The 18966-nt window shown below is 44.8% G+C and overlaps 1 protein-coding gene across 1 annotated transcript in view; it reads right to left on the bottom strand.

Moving 5' to 3' along the window:
- GALNT16 (polypeptide N-acetylgalactosaminyltransferase 16) overlaps positions 1 to 18966 on the bottom strand; it is a 144677-nt gene that overhangs the window by 9739 nt on the left and 115972 nt on the right. Inside the window, exons 11-12 of the mRNA XM_073638982.1 lie at positions 9552 to 9644; positions 4368 to 4451 (exon numbers count right to left, since the gene is read on the bottom strand). Of these exons, the coding sequence (XP_073495083.1) occupies positions 4368 to 4451; positions 9552 to 9644 (177 nt within the window). The remainder of the gene's footprint in view (positions 1 to 4367; positions 4452 to 9551; positions 9645 to 18966) is intronic.

The following is an 18966-nucleotide window of genomic DNA, read 5'->3' as shown; positions in this document are numbered from 1 at the left end:
ACTCCAGCCCAGATGGTGGAGAGGGTGGTGGTCGACCGGCTGGTTAGGACTCTGCCGGCCGCTATCCAACTTTGGGTGGGGCAAGGGGACCTCGGCACCCTCGAGCAGGTGGTCAGCCTGATCGAGCGCTACTCGGCAACTCAGGACTTTATCCGGGACTCTGCTCCCTCGCGGCTGTCACACCGATCCCTGCCAACCCAGGAACCGGGAAAGGGGTCGCGTCCCTCTACTGAGGACAGTCAGCACCATACCCGTGCTGAAGGGAAACCCCAGAGTGAGAGTGGCAGGAGACCGGTTCCCTCCCAAACAGTCATAAGACCTAACAGTACCTCCACCATTAGGTGCTGGAGGTGTCAGGGGCCGGGACATGTGATTGCTAACTGCCCCCTGACTACGGAACCCATGGACTGCGGGTATAACCGCCGGGTCTCAATGTACACCCAGACGGTCTGCATTGCGAGTGCCGATCCCTCAGACAGTGCACCTCAACTGTGCCAGGTACTGGTTAATGGGTACCCCACGGAGGCCCTCCTAGACTCGGGGAGCCTAGTGACTTTGGTACATGGGTCGCTGGTGGCAGGAGACAACCCCAGTGGACGGACAGTCGGGGTTGTGTGTATCCATGGGGACCTCAGAGAGTACCCAACCACAGAGGTAGTTTTGTCCATGCCATGTGGAGACATAAAACATGTGGTGGGGTTGGTAAAAACTCTTCCCAATGGGACTGTGTTGGGAAGAGACTTGCCCCTGTTCTGGACACTGTGGAAAAACAAAATCCACTCTCCCCCAGTAAAATTTGTTACAGGCGCTGTACCGGACGAACCCGAATCAGGGGTACCTGCCGTACGAGTGTCCAACCTAGGGACAGAGTGTGACCCCGATAGGTCTCCCCTAGAGGTGCTGGCAGGAGAGGTTGAGGAGACCCCATCGATTCCCGAGCTGGAAATGTCACGGGACACGTTTGGGACAGCTCAGCTACAGGATCCCACCCTGACTCGGGCGCGGGAAAGGGTGTTAGAGGTAAATGGCGTAACTCAACAGCCCGGTACAGATACTGTATTTCCATGCATGGTAGACAACAGTGAGTTGCTCTATAGGGTAGACAAAATCAGGGACGACGTCGTGGAATAGTTAGTGGTACCCCAGTCGTACCGTCGGGCGGTTCGGGAGATAGCACACACACACACACACACACACACCTGCTGGGTGGACACTTAGGGGTTAAAAAGATGCAAGAACATATCTTGCAGCGGTTCTTTTGGCCTGGGATTTACGCGGAGGTCCAAAAGTACTTCTAATCCTGCCCCGAATCTCAACTGACCACACCCACCGCCAGTTTCCGTAGCCCATTGGTACCTCTGCCAGTGATAAAGGTACCTTTTGAACGGATTGCAATGGACTTGGTAGGGCCCATTGTAAAATCCACTTGTGGCCACCAACATATACTTGTGGTCATCTTCTATGCCACCCGGTACCCAGAGGCTGTACCGCTACGCCACACCTCGGCGAAACTGATTGCATGGGAGCTGTTTGCCATGTTCTGTCGCCTTGGGCTACCTAAGGAGATCCTGATGGATCAAGGGACTCCTTTTATGTCCAAGGTGACGAGGGAACTGTGCAAACTGCTAAAAATAAAACAATTGCGCACCTCGGTGTACCACCCTCAAACCGACAGACTAGTAGAATGGTTCGATAATACTCTCAAGTCCATGTTAAAAAAGGTGGTTTCTAAGGACGGAAGGGATTGGGACATGTTGCTACCCTATTTGATGTTCGCCGTCCGTGAGGTACCCCAGGCTTCCACAGGGTTCTCTCCCTTTGAGTTATTGTATGGCAGATACCCTAGGGGTCTGTTGGACGTAGCCAAAGAGACGTGAGAACAAGAGCAGACGCCACATAGGAGTATAATTGAACACGTGGCTAGTATGCAGGACCGGATCGCGGCGATCATGCCCATCGTGAAAGAACATCTGTTAGATGCCCAGGCAGCACAGAAGCGTACATATAATAAAAGAGCCATGGTCAGGTCTTTTAACAAGGGCGATCGGGTGTTAGTACTGGTACCCACAGCCGAGAGTAAGCTCATGGCCAATTGGCAAGGGCGATATGAGGTTCGAGAAAAGGTGGGGGAGGTAAATTACCGGGTGTATCAGCCCGGACGGAGGAAACCTGAGCAGCTTTATCATGTAAACCTGCTAAAGCCTTGGAAAGAACAAGAGTGTTTAGTTACAGACGTCACTCAGGGCATATCGCCAGAGAGTTCTCTACCTTCAGCCAGGGATGCGTCCGGGGGAGAGCTCAGGATAAGTGATGCTCTCACTAAACAGCAGCGACGGGAGGCTCGCTCGCTGGTGCAGCAGAATACCGACGTGTTCTCAGAGCTACCGGGTAGGACTACGGTTCTCCAACATGACATGGTCATCGAACCTGGGGTAAGGGTACGAATGAGACCGTACCGGGTACCCGAAGCCCGGAGGCAAGCCATCACGGATGAGGTAAAACAAATGCTCCAGTAAGGCATCATCGAGGAATCACGGAGAGAGTGGGCTAGCCACATCGTACTGATTCCGAAACCAGACGGATCGTTACGCTTCTGTAACGATTTCCGGAAATTAAATGAATTGTCGAAGTTTGACCTTTTTCCAATGCCCAGGGTGGATGAGCTGATTGAGAGACTGGGGCAGGCCCAGTACTTTATCACGCTCGATCTCACCACGGGTTACTGGCAGGTACCTCTCACGAAATCGGCGAAGGAAAAGACTGCCTTCATAACTCCGGAGGGTCTATATCACTATGCGGTCTTACCTTTTGGGTTACATGGGGCCCCGGCTAAATTCCAGAGGCTGATGGACATAGTGCTCAAGCCTCATCAGGAATACGCGTTCACATATCTAGATGATATTATCATCTTTAGCACCGACTGGCATACGCACCTATCCCAGGTACAAGCGGTGCTGGATTCTCTCAGAGCTACGGGGTTAACGGCAACCCCCCCCCAAAAAAAAGTGCGATAGGGCGAGAGGAAGCCCGATATTTGGGGTATGTGATTGACCGAGGAGTTATCAAGCCCCAAATCAATAAAGTTGAGGCCATTAAAAACTGGCCTAAACCGTTAAGTACAAAACAGATGAGGGCGTTCCTTGGCATCCTTGGGTATTACCGCCGGTTTATACCTAATTTTGAAGGGAGAACAGCGGCCCTGACCGATCTCATGAAAGGGAAAAAAAATCGGTAATGGTTCGTGGAACCCTCAGGCAGAAGAAGCCTTTCAGTCCATGAAATTGGCCCTGTGTGGACAGCCGGTCCTCATCAGCTCCAACTTCAAGGAAACCTTCTTTGTACAGACAGATGCATCGGAGGTAGGCCTCGGGGCGGTATTGTCACAAAAAGTGAATGGTGAAGAGCACCCGGTCACCTACTTGAGTAGAAAGCTTATCCCGGCAGAGAAAAACTATAGCATGGTAGAGAAGGAGTTTTTGGCTATTAAGTGGGCCTTGGAATTGCTATGTTATTATTTACTCGGGGGTCAGTTCAGCTTGGTGACGGACCACTCACCCTTGGTATGGATGAGGAACGCCAAGGAGAGGAATGCGCGAGTCACCAGGTGGTTCCTGTCACTGCAAAATTTCAGTTTCTCTGTAGAACATCGCCCTGGGAAGTCGCAGGCAAACGCAGATGCCCTTTCCCGGGCACCCTGTATGGTGACAAATGTTCAACCCCACAAGTTTGAACAGAGGGGGGGGATATGTGAGGCAGTGACCGGGATCGTATACGAGGGACGTTATATATCCCCCAGAATGTGGACAGAGACCTATTAAATCCATTGGAGTGCATTGCAGTCACAAACTCACCTGCGGCTGCAATGTAGGAATGAAGGTGAGCATTGACCTGGTCAGGCTATCTGGCTAAGGCAGATTAAGTAAAACCCGGAAGGGCCTTCAATTCTTGGAGGAGGCTACAGGAAGGCAGTGGGGCGGCCTCCTCCCTCCAACCTGGGTTTTCCAGTGGCTCTTGCCACAGGTCCTTTAAAAATCCTGCATAAAAGATTAGTGTTGTTCAGTGTTGGGACCTGCTAGGAACATAGCAGGAAAGGTTGGCGGGCCTGTGTGTAGCTGAACCTACGCCTGAGAAGGCTCTGCACCTGTCAGGCTCTGAGTGGCCCGGCGCGGCCATTGCCCACAGCAACCGTTGTTATGGACTGATGTTAACCCGGCTGCGAACCGGAGGACTTTCAGTTTTACCCGTGAGTGCTGAATAAAAGCTGCTTATGTTGGTTTTGCTTGGGTCACTGCCTCAGTTACTGCACGGTGTGAACACCGCCGCCTTACAGCCCCAACACAGGAACCCCCGGTCAGGCACTGACTTACTTCAGTTCTGGGTAGACGTTCTGGAGATACCACTGGAATGTTTTACAGCTCATCTTCTTCCTCAGGTCCAGTCGGTCAGACACACTACAGAGAGGAGACAAATATCGATGGTTAAAACACTAAATGTTTGATTTCTCTAGAAATAACCAAGAAAAAAAATCCAGCAAGGTAGAGATTTCTGCCACTAGAACGGAAGCGATGGGCAAAATTGAATAGCGAGATTAACCCCTTTCCGGCCCAAGGCGTACTAATACGTAGCTGTGCCCTGGGCCTTATTGGCCTGATACATATTAGTATGCCGTGGCGATTTCGCCCGCACACAAGCGGTGCGGGCGAGATCGCAGCTGGGTGTCAGCTGATTGTTACAGCCGACACCCGGTGCTATGTGCAGAGAGCAGTCCCGCACTGCTCCCGGCGCATTAGCCCCTGAAATGCTGTGATCGAAATCGATCGCAGCATTCCGGTGGCAAGAGGAGGTAAGTGCGATACTTACTTTCTCTGCCGGCGTCTCGCGGCGTCTGAGTCCGGTCCCGGATGTTGCCATGGTGACCCGACGTCATCATGACAACATCCAGGTCACCAGGAAGCTGCTTTGATCATGCGCAGTGTACGACCAAAGTAACTTCTCCCTGTGCAGCGCTGACAGGCTGCATAGCACAGAGATGGTTTTGCATTCCTGTGCTATGCAGCCGATCAGGCTGCAAAAAGTGAAAGTCCCATAGTGGGACAATGTGTAAAAGATCAAAAAGTGCCAGAAAGTGAAAAAAAAATTAAATTTTTTTAAAATATTAAAAAAATAAATTATATTATATTATATATATATATATATATATATATATATATATATATATATATATATATATATATATAACCCATAAATAATCTTATGAAAACAAAAAATAAACCAATAAAAGTACACATATTTGGTATCGCCGCGTCCGGAACGACCTGACCTATAAAACTGACCCGCTAGTTAACCCCTTTAGTGAACACGGTAAAAAAAAATAAAATAAAAAACGAAACATAAAACAATGTTTTATCATCATACCGCCAAACAAAAAATGGAATAAAACGCGATCAAAAAGACGAATGTAAATAAAAATGGTACCGCTGAAAATGTAATCTTGTCCCGCAAAAAGCAAGCAACCATACAGCTCCAACAACCGAAAAATAAAAAAGTTATCAGAATAAAGTGATGCAAAAACAATTCTTTTTTCTATAAAATAGTTTTTATTGTGTAAAAGCTCCAAAATATAAAAAAATATATATATAAATGCGGTACCGCTGTAAACATACTGACCCGAAGAATAAAGCTGCCTTATCAATTTTACCACACGCAGAACGGCATAAAAAAACAACAAAACAATTCCTGAATTGTTGTTTTTTGTTTATTCTGCCTCCCAAAAATCGGAATAGAAAGCGATCAAAAAATGTCATTTGCCCGAAAATGGTACCAATAAAAACGTCAACTTGTCCCGCAAAAAACAAGCCATCACATGACTCTGACGGCCGAAATATGGAAAAATTACAACTCTCAAAATATGGCGATGCAAAAACTAGTCTTTGCAAAAAAATGCGTCTTTTATTGTGTGACAGCCGTCAATCATAAAAACCCGATATGAATCTGGCATCGCTGTAATTGCACCGACCCAAGAATAAAGACGTCTAATCACTTATACCGCACGAGGAACAGCATAAAAAATAAACTTTAGGGTTAGGGTTGTGCTAGGGTTAGGGTTGTGCTAGGGTTTCGGTTAGGGTTGTGCTAGGGTTAGGGCTGGGTTAAGGTTGGGCTAAGGTTAGGGTTGGGGTTGGGATTTTTTCAGTAGTAAAGAAAAAAAATGAAGACGATATGGTGACTAATGTTGAGCGCAAGTGCTCGCTACTTGAGTTTGCATTGGGTACTCAGGTATGCACCGAGTATAGCGGGTGCTCGAGTGACATGCTCGAGTCGCCGCCCCAAATGTTTTGCAGCTGTTATACAGCCAAAAAAACCTTGCGGGGATTTCCTGCCATGCACGAGCGATCCCCACATGTTTTTTTTTGGGTGTCTAATAACCGTGAAACATGCGGGGCAGGGACTCGAACATGTCACTTGAGCACCCGCGACACATGGTGCCTACCTGAGTACCTGATGCAAACTCAAATAGCGAGCACTTGCAGTCAAGACTAATGACAACTTATTCAATATGATGACCTAATGTTATCAAATTCTGTGTCGTACCTCTGGGTTCAAAATTTTCACTATGACCCTTGATAAAATCCTGGAGGGGTGTAGTTTCCAAAATTGAGTCACTGGGGGGAGGGTGGGGTGGTTTCCACTATTTAGGCACATCAGGGGCTCCCCAAACCCAACATGGCGTCCGCTAATTATTCAAGCAAATTTTACATTCAAAAAGTCAAATGGCGCTCCTTCCATTCCGAACCCTGCCGTGCGCCCAAACAGTGGTTTCCCCCCACATATGGGGTATCGGCTTACTCAGTAGAAATTGCACAACAAATTGCATGGTGCAATTTCTCCTGTTACCCTTATTAAAATGCAAAATTGGGGGCTGAAAAACATTTTAGTTGAGAAAATGTGAAAATTTTATTTTTACGGCTCAATGTTATAAACTTCTGTGAAGCACCTGGGGGTTCAAGGTGCTCACCACACATCTAGATAAGTTCCCTGAGGGGTCTAGTTTCCAAAATGGTGTCAATTGTGGGGGGTTTCCACTGTTTAGGCACATCAGGGGCTCCCCAAACGCAACATGGTGTCCGCTAATTATTCAAGCAAATTTTACATTCAAAAAGTCAAATGGCGCTCCCCCACATATGGGGTATCTGCGTGCTGAGAGGAAATTGCACAACTAATTTTGGGGTCCATTTTTTCCTGTTATCCCTGCGAAAATAAAAAAATTGGGTCTAAAGTAACATTTTTGTGAAAAAAGTTAAATGTTCATTTTTTTCTTCCACATTCCAAAAATTCATGTGAAACAGCTGAAGGGTTAATAAACTTCTTGAATATGGTTTTGAGCACCTTGAGGGGTGCAGCATTTATAATGGTATCACTTTTGGGTATTTTCTGTCATAAAGACCCCTCAAAGTCACTTCAAATGTGATGTGGTCTCTAAAAAAATGGTTTGTTGTAAAAATGAGAAATCTCTGCTCAACTTTTAACCCTTATAGCTCCCTACTAAAAAAAAAAATTTGGTTCCAAAATTGTGCTGATGTAAAGTTGACATGTGGGAAATGTTATTTATTAACTATTTTGTGTAACATATCTCTCTGATTTAAGAGCATAAAAATAAAAATTTTGAAAATTGCGAAATTTTCGCCAAATTTCTGATTTTTTCACAAATAAACGCAAGTGACTTTCATGAAGTACAATATGTCACGAAAAAACAATCTCAGAATCAGGGGGATCCGTTGAAGCGTTCCTGAGTAATTACCTCATAAAGTGACAGTGGTCAGAATTGTAAAAATTGGCCTGGTCATTAACGTGCAAACCACCCTCGGGGGTAAAGGGGTTAAAATAAACTTCCTTAACTAAAGCTTAAAGGGAATCTGTCACCCCCTGGGCGATATCAGACCTCTACTATGGGCATACATACCTGTATGGCCCATAGTAGAGGTTTGATGGCAGACAAAAGCATTTTAATCAATTCTGCTTTGTACAGGCTTGGTGTCCGGGGGACACCAAGAAATCCCCGCCTATGTGTTTATTAATCCCCGAAATCCCGCCTATATGCTTAATTATCATATTCCCCCCTCCCCTGCACGTCACAGGTCCCTGTGATGTGCACTGTGCTCCCTGACTTCCCGGGCATAGAGCATGCTTTGCTTCCTCCCGGCCAGTCTCTCCGTGCATTGCGCTGCAGAGTTCTATTGCGCAGGCGCCAGGAAGTGACAGTGAGTCCCCGGCGCCTGCGCAGTAGAACCCAGCGGCGCAGTGTATAGACAGACGGGGCCGGGATGAAGCAAAGCGCGCTCTATGTGAGTGGCGCTTTGTGCATGCCCGAAAGTCAGGGAGCACAGTGCACATCACAGGGCCCTGTGACGTGCAGGGGAGGGGGGAATATGATAATTAAGCATATAGGCGGGGATTTTGGGGAATAATAATGAGATGGGCTGGGATTTCTTGGCGTCCCCTGGACGCCAAGCCTGTGCAAAACAGTATTGATTAAAATGCTTTTTTCTGCAATCAGACCTCTGCTATGGGCCATACAGGTATATATAGATTTACTTTTCTATACCCTGTATGGCCATAGTAGAGGTCTGATAACTCCAAAGTGGTGACAGATTCCCTTTAAATATTTATGGGGAGTTCTCATGGGATCCATTTACTGTGGAAATTTTGTGCAGCAATTCGAAATACATCTGCAGGGAAATCTGCATGAAATTGTGCTGTGGATATAAGGCTGGGTGCCCATTGGGTTTGTGGACACAAAATCATTGCTTATAGCTAGTGACTGGATCTGTGAAAGAAAAAAACAAGAACAAATATTGTCCATGGATTAGCAGCATTAGTATACATAAAGACAGAGCAGAGAAAATGGGTTAATGTTGAGCTGTACAGTTTCTCTGATTGGTAATATGCAGCCTCAGATGTGGCCTTTGATTCTATTAAAGGGCCATATATTACATTTCATGGCTGCACTTTATGACATCAAAAAGGGATATGGCTCCATGCCCCTTGAAAACGGCAGTGCCACAAGCTACCCAATAGACAGTGCAGTCTCTTGACCTCTGGAACAACTCAACATGTCCCCAATATACAGTATCTCACCACCTAACTCCAGGTTCCTACTGTCAAGTGTTGACCTGAGCAGGAATTCACTTTGCTGTAAGATGCTGCCACCTACTGGCCACATTGATTATGTCCATTTTATGCACTAAAGCTTGTCAAGTTGAATAATTGCAGTCTAGAAGCCCATACATCTGACCAACACACGGGGGTGGCCAGTTCCAAATCTTGCATCGGGATCCATCGGACTCTCGTTATGCCACTGGGTGCCAGAGATGTCTGGTGGTGGCTTATCTCAGGAAGAACAATGCTATCAGCAGTCAGAAATCGAACATGCCCAACAATCACTTGTCCTGAGTCTGCTAATATCTGCTAGTTTGTATTTAAAGCAAAAGACAGTTCCAGCATTTCTGAAATTACAAAAATATTGTATCTATGTGTCAAAACAATCTACTCACCTTCCAAAGGATTTTCCTATGGCAGAAGGTCTGGCCTGGTAATAATACTGCTTATATTCATCCATCCAAACCTCTGCTGTGCGTTTTGTGTTTCTGAAGGGGTAAGAAAATGCAATTTTAGGCTTAAAGCACATATCAAAACAGGTTATCCCGCTCACGCAGAACTACTGGAAACTCATAATTAGTCCCTTTTCTTCAAGGAAATGTGCTGTCAGAAAATAACCTAATGTTTAAATTGGTTTTGTATTAATCCATCTCTTTTATGTCATTACAATTTTTCATTGTAATGATTTTTAATATTTTTTAAATTTCATTATTTCTAATATTCAAGGATTCCATATTAAAAGGGTCTGTACCACAGGACAACAAATGTGGTGCAAATATTCAAAAAGGGGACAAAATCTGAACCTGGAAATCATAAACCGGTAAGATATCTTCTACAGTGGGCAAAATTTTTGAGTATTTTCTAAGAGATGGCATTTTGGATTATTTCACTAAAAATAACCTCACAACCAAGCAAAAACATGGGTTTTAGAGGGAAAGGCCTTGTCAAACTAATCTGATCATCTATGAGAAGGTAAGTTCCAGACTGGAACAGGAAAATGCCATGGATGATGTCTACCTGGATTTTTTAAAGGCGTTTGAAATAGTGCCACAGAAAAGGTTGTTACACAAAATGAGAGAAATGAGATTGGAGGAAAATATGTGTAACTGGGTTAACAACTGGCTCAGAGACTGGGAGCAAGGGGTAGTCATTAATGGAACATACTCGGATTAACAGTGAAGTACCAAATTGGTCAGTATTGGGCCCTCTTCTTTTTAACAGTTATTAATGACCTTATAGAGGGCATATAGAGAATAATTGTAAATATTTGCAGGTGTTACTAAACTGCAAGGTAATCAACACAGAAGAAGATAATGTAATATTACAAAGGGATTATGTAAGCTTGAGGCATGAGCAGAGAAATGGCAATTGAAGTTTAATGTAGATAAGTGTAAGGTTATGTACTCGGACCGAGAAAATAAAATGTATAATTATGTACTAAATTGTAAAACACTAGGTAAAACTGTCCCTGAAAAAGACTTGGGTGTATAGGACGACGGCAAACGCAACTTAGTAACCAGGGCCAGGCAGCTGTTGCCAAGGCAAGTAAAATCTTTGGATGTGTTAAAAAGGCTTAGATCACACCCAGATACCTTTTTTAAGTACTGGAAACAACAATTTGATGATGTAGATATCCCTAAAAAGATTAGAACGGGTTGGAGGTTATTCATGAAACATATTATAAATGAGTCTTGGAGAGAAACTCAGTTCAAAATCATGCATGGTCGATATACGCCTTTAATCTACCAAAAAAGACCAACTTTCTAATAGACTAATTGCATGTCCCAAGTGCCAATATCCACACTCTGGCCTCCTACACGGCCTTTGGTCCTGTCCTGCATCGGTTTCTTATTGGGACCAGGTAGCTGACATGATTAACACCACATGGAGACCAGGATATGTCCTTTCTCCATGTTTAGCCCTGCTGCATGTTTGGATTAACATAAACAACCCTAACAAATTAATAGGGAGTCCCCCCAAGCTACTACATACTTGGCTTACACTAGCAAAAAAACTGCTCCTAAAGCATTGGCTAGATCCCAATATCCCCCCCATTACGGAACGAATAGCACAAATGAAGCATTATATGGAGGTAGAACAACAATATGCCCTGTGTAATAAAGAGAAGCAAGCAGGCGAATATCTTATAAAATGGAAATGTGGCGCGCTGCTGCGCATCGGTGCCACAGATCCCAGAGGGGTGCATGGACGGATTCCTCCACAAGAGGCCCTCATAGCATACACACACCTCCACCTTCCACCTCAGACCACCAGAGGGAGCCCGGATAGGGATATAAAAAGGGAAGGTGGAGCTAGGCAGTTTAAGTCTGGAGTCCACAGAAAGTCAGTTCAGTACAGACTCGGGGAGCTCAGGTTAGTGAGCCTAAGGTGTGCCGACGCCATAAGAGCGGTGAAGAGTAGCGAGGCCTACTGCCAGTGTGAAGCCTAGTGAGGGCCCCGAGCGTGGCCGAAGGCAAGTGGAGTAAGCGAGCTACATAGGGGGCAGAGGAGCTTAACCAGCTCACCCCACAAGCATTTACCGGACACCGGGTCCGCGTCTGCAGGGATCCCTAAGGCCCAGCAGAAACAACCAGAACCCCTGGCGAACTACATGTCCCAGGTACACCAAAAGCTGACTGTCATACCAGGGTCAGGAGCCACTGAGGCCCAAGAAACCGGGGAGTGTGATCTCCAACAGAAGGCCCTACCACCAGGTCAGCCGGTGCAAGACAGAGACCAAGTTAGGCCTAGCTCCAGGCAGGTCACAAACTTATCAGGAAAAGGCAAGAATCAGGAGGCCCCACACCCGCTCATTGGAGAGAGTCCTGAAATGCACCCTTCACCCTACAGTGCCCTGGATCGTGCCTGAAAACACCACCAGTAAAGGTACTGAAGTGAACGGTTATGAGTGTGCCTATTCTTCTTCCGACCCAGCTGGGTCCCCTCTATCCTGCATCCCTTCTCCTACGCAGCCCTGAGGCCCTGCTCCACCTGTGGGGAGCCGCACCAACTAAGCTGCCTGACCACTGGCCTCAGAGGACTGCCGCAGCACTGGTGATTCTCACCAGACACCACGGGTGGCGTTACGAACTTTCCCTATCCCATACACCTTTTTTACAATTCCTTGCTTTTTAAGAGTGACCCCAGGGTATGGCCCCAGGAGCCGGCCACCGCGGCATCCCCCAAAACCAACAAGGCCCGGGCGCCGAGTCGTCCCCATCCCCTGGGCGCGTCAGAAACAGTTTATTATAAATTGCTGTTCAATAGAGGACAAAAGGAAAATGGTAGAACCCTTTACATCTACAGCATGGTATATACTAGAAGATCTCAAAAATAACTTAGGTCCACTTCGTTTAACTTAAAATGAAGAAGAGAAAGGTGAGGAGAACAATCAATCGACCAGGACTTCTGGCATAGATATAAATGTATTAATTATCCATGATGGCGACATACTGTCAACTAATTCATTTTGTTATTGTTATATCTGTTATACCAATTAAATATGTGAATAGAGTTGTTATAGACCCAGTCTGCGTACGGGCACTCTTACCTCTATGTACCAGATTAGATGTATGTTATGTATTTGTGTCTTGAAAAATCAAATAAAAATAATGTTGGAAAAAAAAAAAAAAGGCTTAGATGCTCATGACGAGAACATAGTTTGTATCTATACAAGTCACACATAGAATACTGTGTACAATTTAGGGCTCTGGTGTATAAGAAGGACATAGCTGGAGCGATCATGGTTATTAAAGGGAATGGGTGGACTGCAACACCAAGAAAAATTAACCAACTTGGAGTTATTCTGTTAGGAAAAATAAAGGCTTAGAGGATATCTTACTACAATGTACAAATGTATGAGAGGACAGTATACAGATCTTTTACACTTAGGCCTGCGATAACGACAAGAGACAGTGTTTCCCACAGATCATGTTTTCAGGGTTTCCACAGTACTGCACAGGTGAGAGAAACTGTGGCAATTTCGGATGCCTTGATATAAACTGCATCACCTGTACAAATACTAAGAAAATCCTAAAAACATAATCTGTTGGGTGACTGGAGTTTGGGAACACTGGTCTAGAGGAAAGGAGGTTTAATCCTCATCATCAGAGATATCGATTCTTTACTGTAAGAGCAGTGAGTTTATGGATTATTAACTGTAAAAGCAGTGAGATTATGGAACCTTCTGCCACTTCATGTTGTATTAGGCTGTGTGCCCACTATGCGTTTTTTAAGCGTTTCCACAGCGGCAATTCCGCCGCAGAAACTCTTAAAAAACGCTTGGTAGAAGGTCTACAATGTTCCCCAATGATAATCCGCATGCGCTGTGCACATGCTGCGGAAATTTCCGCTGTGGATTATCATTGCGGAAAAATCCGCAGCACTACCAATTATTTTGCGGAATTGCGGCGTTTTTGCCGCCATTGACTTGCATTGAATGGCTTAATATCTGCATGACTACATGTGCACATGCGGATATTAAGCAATTCAATGTGCAGATGGTACCCGGGTCTGGAGAAGAGGAGACTCTCCTCCAGACCCGGGTACCATGGTACCTGTAAAAAAAAAAAAAAGAATTTAAAATAAAAAAAAAACACATTATACTCACCTTCTGATGGCCCGTGGTCTTCTATCTGGTACGTCTTGGCTTCCCGGTCGCTCGCGATGGAGTAAAAGGACCTTCCATGACGTCATTCAGTCATGTGACAGGTCACGTGACCGCTGATGTCGGCAGTAGCGTGACCTGTCACATGACTAAATGACGTCATGAAAGGTCCTTTTACACCACCGCGAGGCATCGGAGAAGGAGACCGGGGGCCATCGGAAGGTGAGTATAATGTTTTTTTTTATTTTTTACCATTTTTATTCTTTTTTTTAACTAACTTGGTCACACTATATATGCCGTTTGCATGGATTTATATAGTGTGAACAAGTTGTCAAGCACTTTTCCAAGTGATGCTAAAATCGCTTGGAAAGCGCTTGACAACCCGCATGCGAAATTGCATGTGCAAAACGCGTGACAAACACTTGTCCCTGGCAGGAAAAACGCATGTACAATCCGCATGTACAATCCACATGCGTTTTTTCTGCCAGGGAGATGCAGAAACGCTCAGGAAAATTCCGGAGCATTTCTGCATCGTGGGCACATAGCCTAAGTCGATTAAGAAAGTACAAGGAGGCCTGGATGCCTTTCTTGAAAAATATAATATTATAGCTTATGGGCACTAGATTCTGTGATAGTGCGTTGATCCAGGGAGCTAGTCTGATTGCCGTATGTGGAGTCCGGAAGGAACTTTTCCCCTAATATATGGTGTAATTAGCAACGGCCTCCTGAGGTTTTTGCTTTCTTCTGGATCAACATGTTAGGGTACGATGGACTATGAAGTATATACAGCAAAAAATTTTAGTAAAAATTGCTTGTTTGCTTTCTATTTCTTCTCAGTGGATCGCTGTTTTTGCCTACTTCAGTGCCATTGCACTCCACCGAAACCTGAAGAAGCAAAAGCTGCCTCTGCTTGAAGCATCTGGAGAGTAAAGTTCGAGCCACCAGCACAACCACAAACTGCTAATGAATCAGAAGCGCACTGCTCCCTGGATCGCGAGAAGCCAGGAGGCAGGGGAGTGGTGCGCTCCTGCTCAACAAAATGAGGATAAATAATACATTGTTTTACTCGGAGTATAGGGCATAAGGGGCAGTGCAGCTTCAAAGAAAGCCAAAAATAGTAGACATGCACCACTTCAGTTATTGATTTTGGTTTTTTTTTTGTGTGCTTTTTAAAGCTACCCATACAGATTTAATAAATGGGTTTTGGAACATTTTTACATGCTCAGTCATTTATTCACTCAAAAATAAACTGCTGCCAGACATCTCTTCCTTTCTCCCCTGCTTATTGAAAGAAAACAGGTACAATTTGGCTGATCCAATAGATCTTTCAGATAAGGACAAATGGAAAAGAAACCTAAATTAAATGGTTAAATACTGCAACTACTGTATACAGTGCCTACAAGTAGTATTCAACCCCCTGCAGATTTAGCTGGTTGAAACATGCGGAATTAACTTGGCATTGTGACATTTGTACTGTAGATCAGCCTGGAAGTGGGAAATGCACTGCAGCAAATTTTGTTTTTGTTTTTGTTTTTTTAAAACGTAAAAAGTTAATTCAGAGTGTCATTTATTATTCAACCCCTCAAACCACAAGAATTCTGTTTGGTCCCCCTAAAGTATTAAGAAGTAGTTCAGGCACCAAGAATAATGAGCTTCACATGTGTGGATTAAAGATCTCTTTTGCCAGCCTTTTCTGACTATTTAAGACCCTCCCCAAACTTGTGAACAGCACTCAGACATGGTCAACATGGGAAAGACAAAGGAGCATTCCAAGGCCATCAGAGACAAGATCGTGGAGGGTCACAAGGCTGGCAAGGGGTACAAAACCCTTTCCAAGGAGTTGGGCCTACCTGTCTCCACTGTTGGGAGCATCATCCGTAAGTGGAAGGCTTATGGACCTACTGTTAGCCTTCCACGGCCAGGACAGCCTTTGAAAGTGTCCCCCCGTGCCGAGGCCAGGCTTGTCCGAAGAGTCAAGGCTAACCCAAGGACAACAAGGAAGGAGCTCCGGGAAGATCTCATGGCAGTGGGGACATTGGTTTCAGTCAATACCATAAGTAACGTACTCCACCGCAATGGTCTCCGTTCCAGACGAGCCCGTAAGGTACCTTTACTTTCAAAGCGTCATGTCAAGGCTCGTCTACAGTTTGCTCATGATCACTTGGAGGACTCTGAGACAGACTGGTTCAAGGTTCTATGGTCTGATGAGACCAAGATCGAGATCTTTGGTGCCAACCACACACGTGACGTTTGGAGACTGGATGGCACTGCATACGACCCCAAGAATACCATCCCTACAGTCAAGCATGGTGGTGGCAGCATCATGCTGTGGGGCTGTTTCTCTGCCAAGGGGCCTGGCCATCTGGTCCGCATCCATGGGAAGATGGATAGCACTGCCTACCTGGAGATTTTGGCCAAGAACCTCCGCTCCTCCATCAAGGATCTTAAGATGGATCGTAATTTCATCTTCCAACAAGACAACGACCCAAAGCACACAGCCAAGAAAACCAAGGCCTGGTTCAAGAGGGAAAAAGTCAAGGTGTTGGAGTGGCCTAGTCAGTCTCCTGACCTTAACCCAATTGAAAACTTGTGGAAGGAGCTCAAGAATAAAGTCCATATGAGACACCCAAAGAACCTAGATAACTTGGAGAAGATCTGCATGGAGGAGTGGGCCAAGATAACTCCACAGACCTGTGCCGGCCTGATCAGGTCTTATAAAAGACGATTATTAGCTGTAATTGCAAACAAGGGTTATTCCACAAAATATTAAACATAGGGGTTGTATAATAATTGACCCACACTTTTATGTTTAAAATTTAATAAAATTCAACTGAGCAACATAACTTTTTGGTTTGTAAGATTTATGCTTCTGTTCATAAAACCTACTCTCGTTTGCAGTTTGAAGGCTCTAACTTATTTGCATCTTATCAAACCAGCTAAATCTGCAGGGGGTTGAATACTACTTGTAGGCACTGTATGTGGCTGCAGTTTCCAGCATGTAAGGGAGTGTTGCCACTTCTTGGTACAGACTCATTACAGAGCAGATTTTACAGGCTGCATTAAAACATTTATTATGAAGGCATAAGTCAGATTTAATTGATCAGAAAATGTTTTGCCGATTTTGGCATCTGCTAAAGCCCTCGCTGCTATAAGCATAGCCATTAATAACATTTGATTACATGCTCTATGGATTTTCCATCTAGTTTTCTTAAAACAGATAACTGTTTAAATGACAGCACTTATTTTATGCTTGTACCGTCACTTACACCAACTGTGTTAATCTAACCAGTACCACATCCCGATATTCGTTTTATATGAACTTTCAGGCAAAATTAACTCTATCATAAGCCGGCTCCCATATGTTACGGTCTGTGCACAGAAGCAATTTCTGGACCCACTGTGGTTTTCATAACTCTGAACTAACAGTCTGTGACCATTTACTCTGTGTGAAGGTGGCCTGGGATGTCCAGGAAATCAGTGCATACACTGTTATGGATGTCCTGGGAACCAGCGCATGGAAGCGTGTTGTGCCTGGAACATATACGCTTGTAGGATAATCTAACTTAGATCTATGTCTGTCATGGAAAATAACAAGGAGATCACGCAGATCCCACCGCTGCCCCCAGTATGTCAAAAGAATCCAGCCGGGGAATCATGCAGATCTCCTGGCTCGTATCAACTTGTCAGGGAACAACACTCCGTTGCCTCCACTCGTTAGGACGATTACACAATTGACTGACAAGTGATGGATGAGGCTGCAGCTGTTTTCACTTCTAGGCTAGTTATTGGGGAACTCACAGTGAGCGTATAGTATATACACATCCGATTCCAAAGCATGGAAGATTATATATATATACACCCCGTTATGGTCACTGCCAAACTCCACATTAACAAAAGGAGCTAGCTGCCACTACTAGTCGTTGGTATTGGCCGGTTGGACACCCGTTACAGATAGTGTGTGGCTTCAGGGGTGCAGTTTACAGAGCAAGAGGAACGGAGCTATTACATTTTATATATTTAATTTAAAAAGTAGGCAGTGTTTATAAAAATATACAAAGATGTTACAAAATGTGAACAAAATAATACAGTATATCAATCACATAAAATAAAAGGGAATAACAAAAGAAAGTACTAAACCTGTGTGTCACAGAAGTGGCATAGATCGTAGTGGAGGGAAGCACTCCTTTTAGGGAAATGGTACAGAACCACAGTGCACTGTATCTTCCAGGACTGACCATGACAAAAACTCAAAGCTCCGATTTTATTAGATAAAAAACACGCCCACATATCTCTCCTCAGTGAAATCATATGGGGGCTAGTCATGGGATGTGTCTAGGGTTCCAAAAATTAAGAGATCTCCAACTTTCAGGGCATTTTTGTCCCAGGATGTCCCAGGCAGGAGATGTACATGTCATATTTCCTATTAAGATTTTAGATTTCTATAGATAGGAAACATGGCATTTATAATGTTAACCATCTGTTAAATTTTAATTTGGGACTGATGCGGCAAGCGCACAGTGATGCAAAATGCGTTACGTTCGCCACTTCGTCACGATGCTGAAAATATGTTTGTTTACCACTCTTAGAATCTACGCTGTTCATAAACAACCAAATGTTCATAACTGGAATGGGAACAAAGCAGTCTGTTTGTAGTTCTCTGTAAATAGGGTGGCTAGGGCCATAAGGCATCTCCATGGGCCATAAATCTGTCGCCTTCCACATTCTTTTGCAAGCTGTTACTGGATTTTGTGTCTGTGATCCACCAGATAACCAACTTTGATTACCTATTTGCAGCAGGAGGGTCTCAGTTGAATAAGGGTCATGTGGAGTGTCATGGAGTGTAAGCCTTCCTTCAATGTTCACAGGAGAACTATGTGATGGCTTTATAGATTTTACAATTACATCTATGACAATGTCCCTTACTTAAAATTAAATCCACCCCTAACACATTAGAGACCATACAGAACCTCTCTAAAAATCATCGCCACCACCAGTCTCGGCATCATGTGACTCATTCCTGAGACCTAAACTTCTTCCGAGCCATTACACTCTAAGCTTTATCATATAATTGAGCCAAGGGCCATCATCTGTTGTGTTACAATGGATATAAAGGGTACAGATGAGCATTACAGAGAACATTGCTTTCATTGGGACCTGCTGTAATAGAGTAACACATCGAAAGACAACAAACAAAAGCATACAGC

This window comes from Phyllobates terribilis, unplaced genomic scaffold (assembly GCF_046119375.1).
Source record: "Phyllobates terribilis strain yellow unplaced genomic scaffold, ASM4611937v1 Scaffold_7__3_contigs__length_470593459, whole genome shotgun sequence".
In the NCBI taxonomy this organism is placed as follows: Eukaryota; Metazoa; Chordata; class Amphibia; order Anura; family Dendrobatidae; genus Phyllobates; species Phyllobates terribilis.
This window is presented reverse-complemented; position numbering and strand designations above follow the sequence as displayed.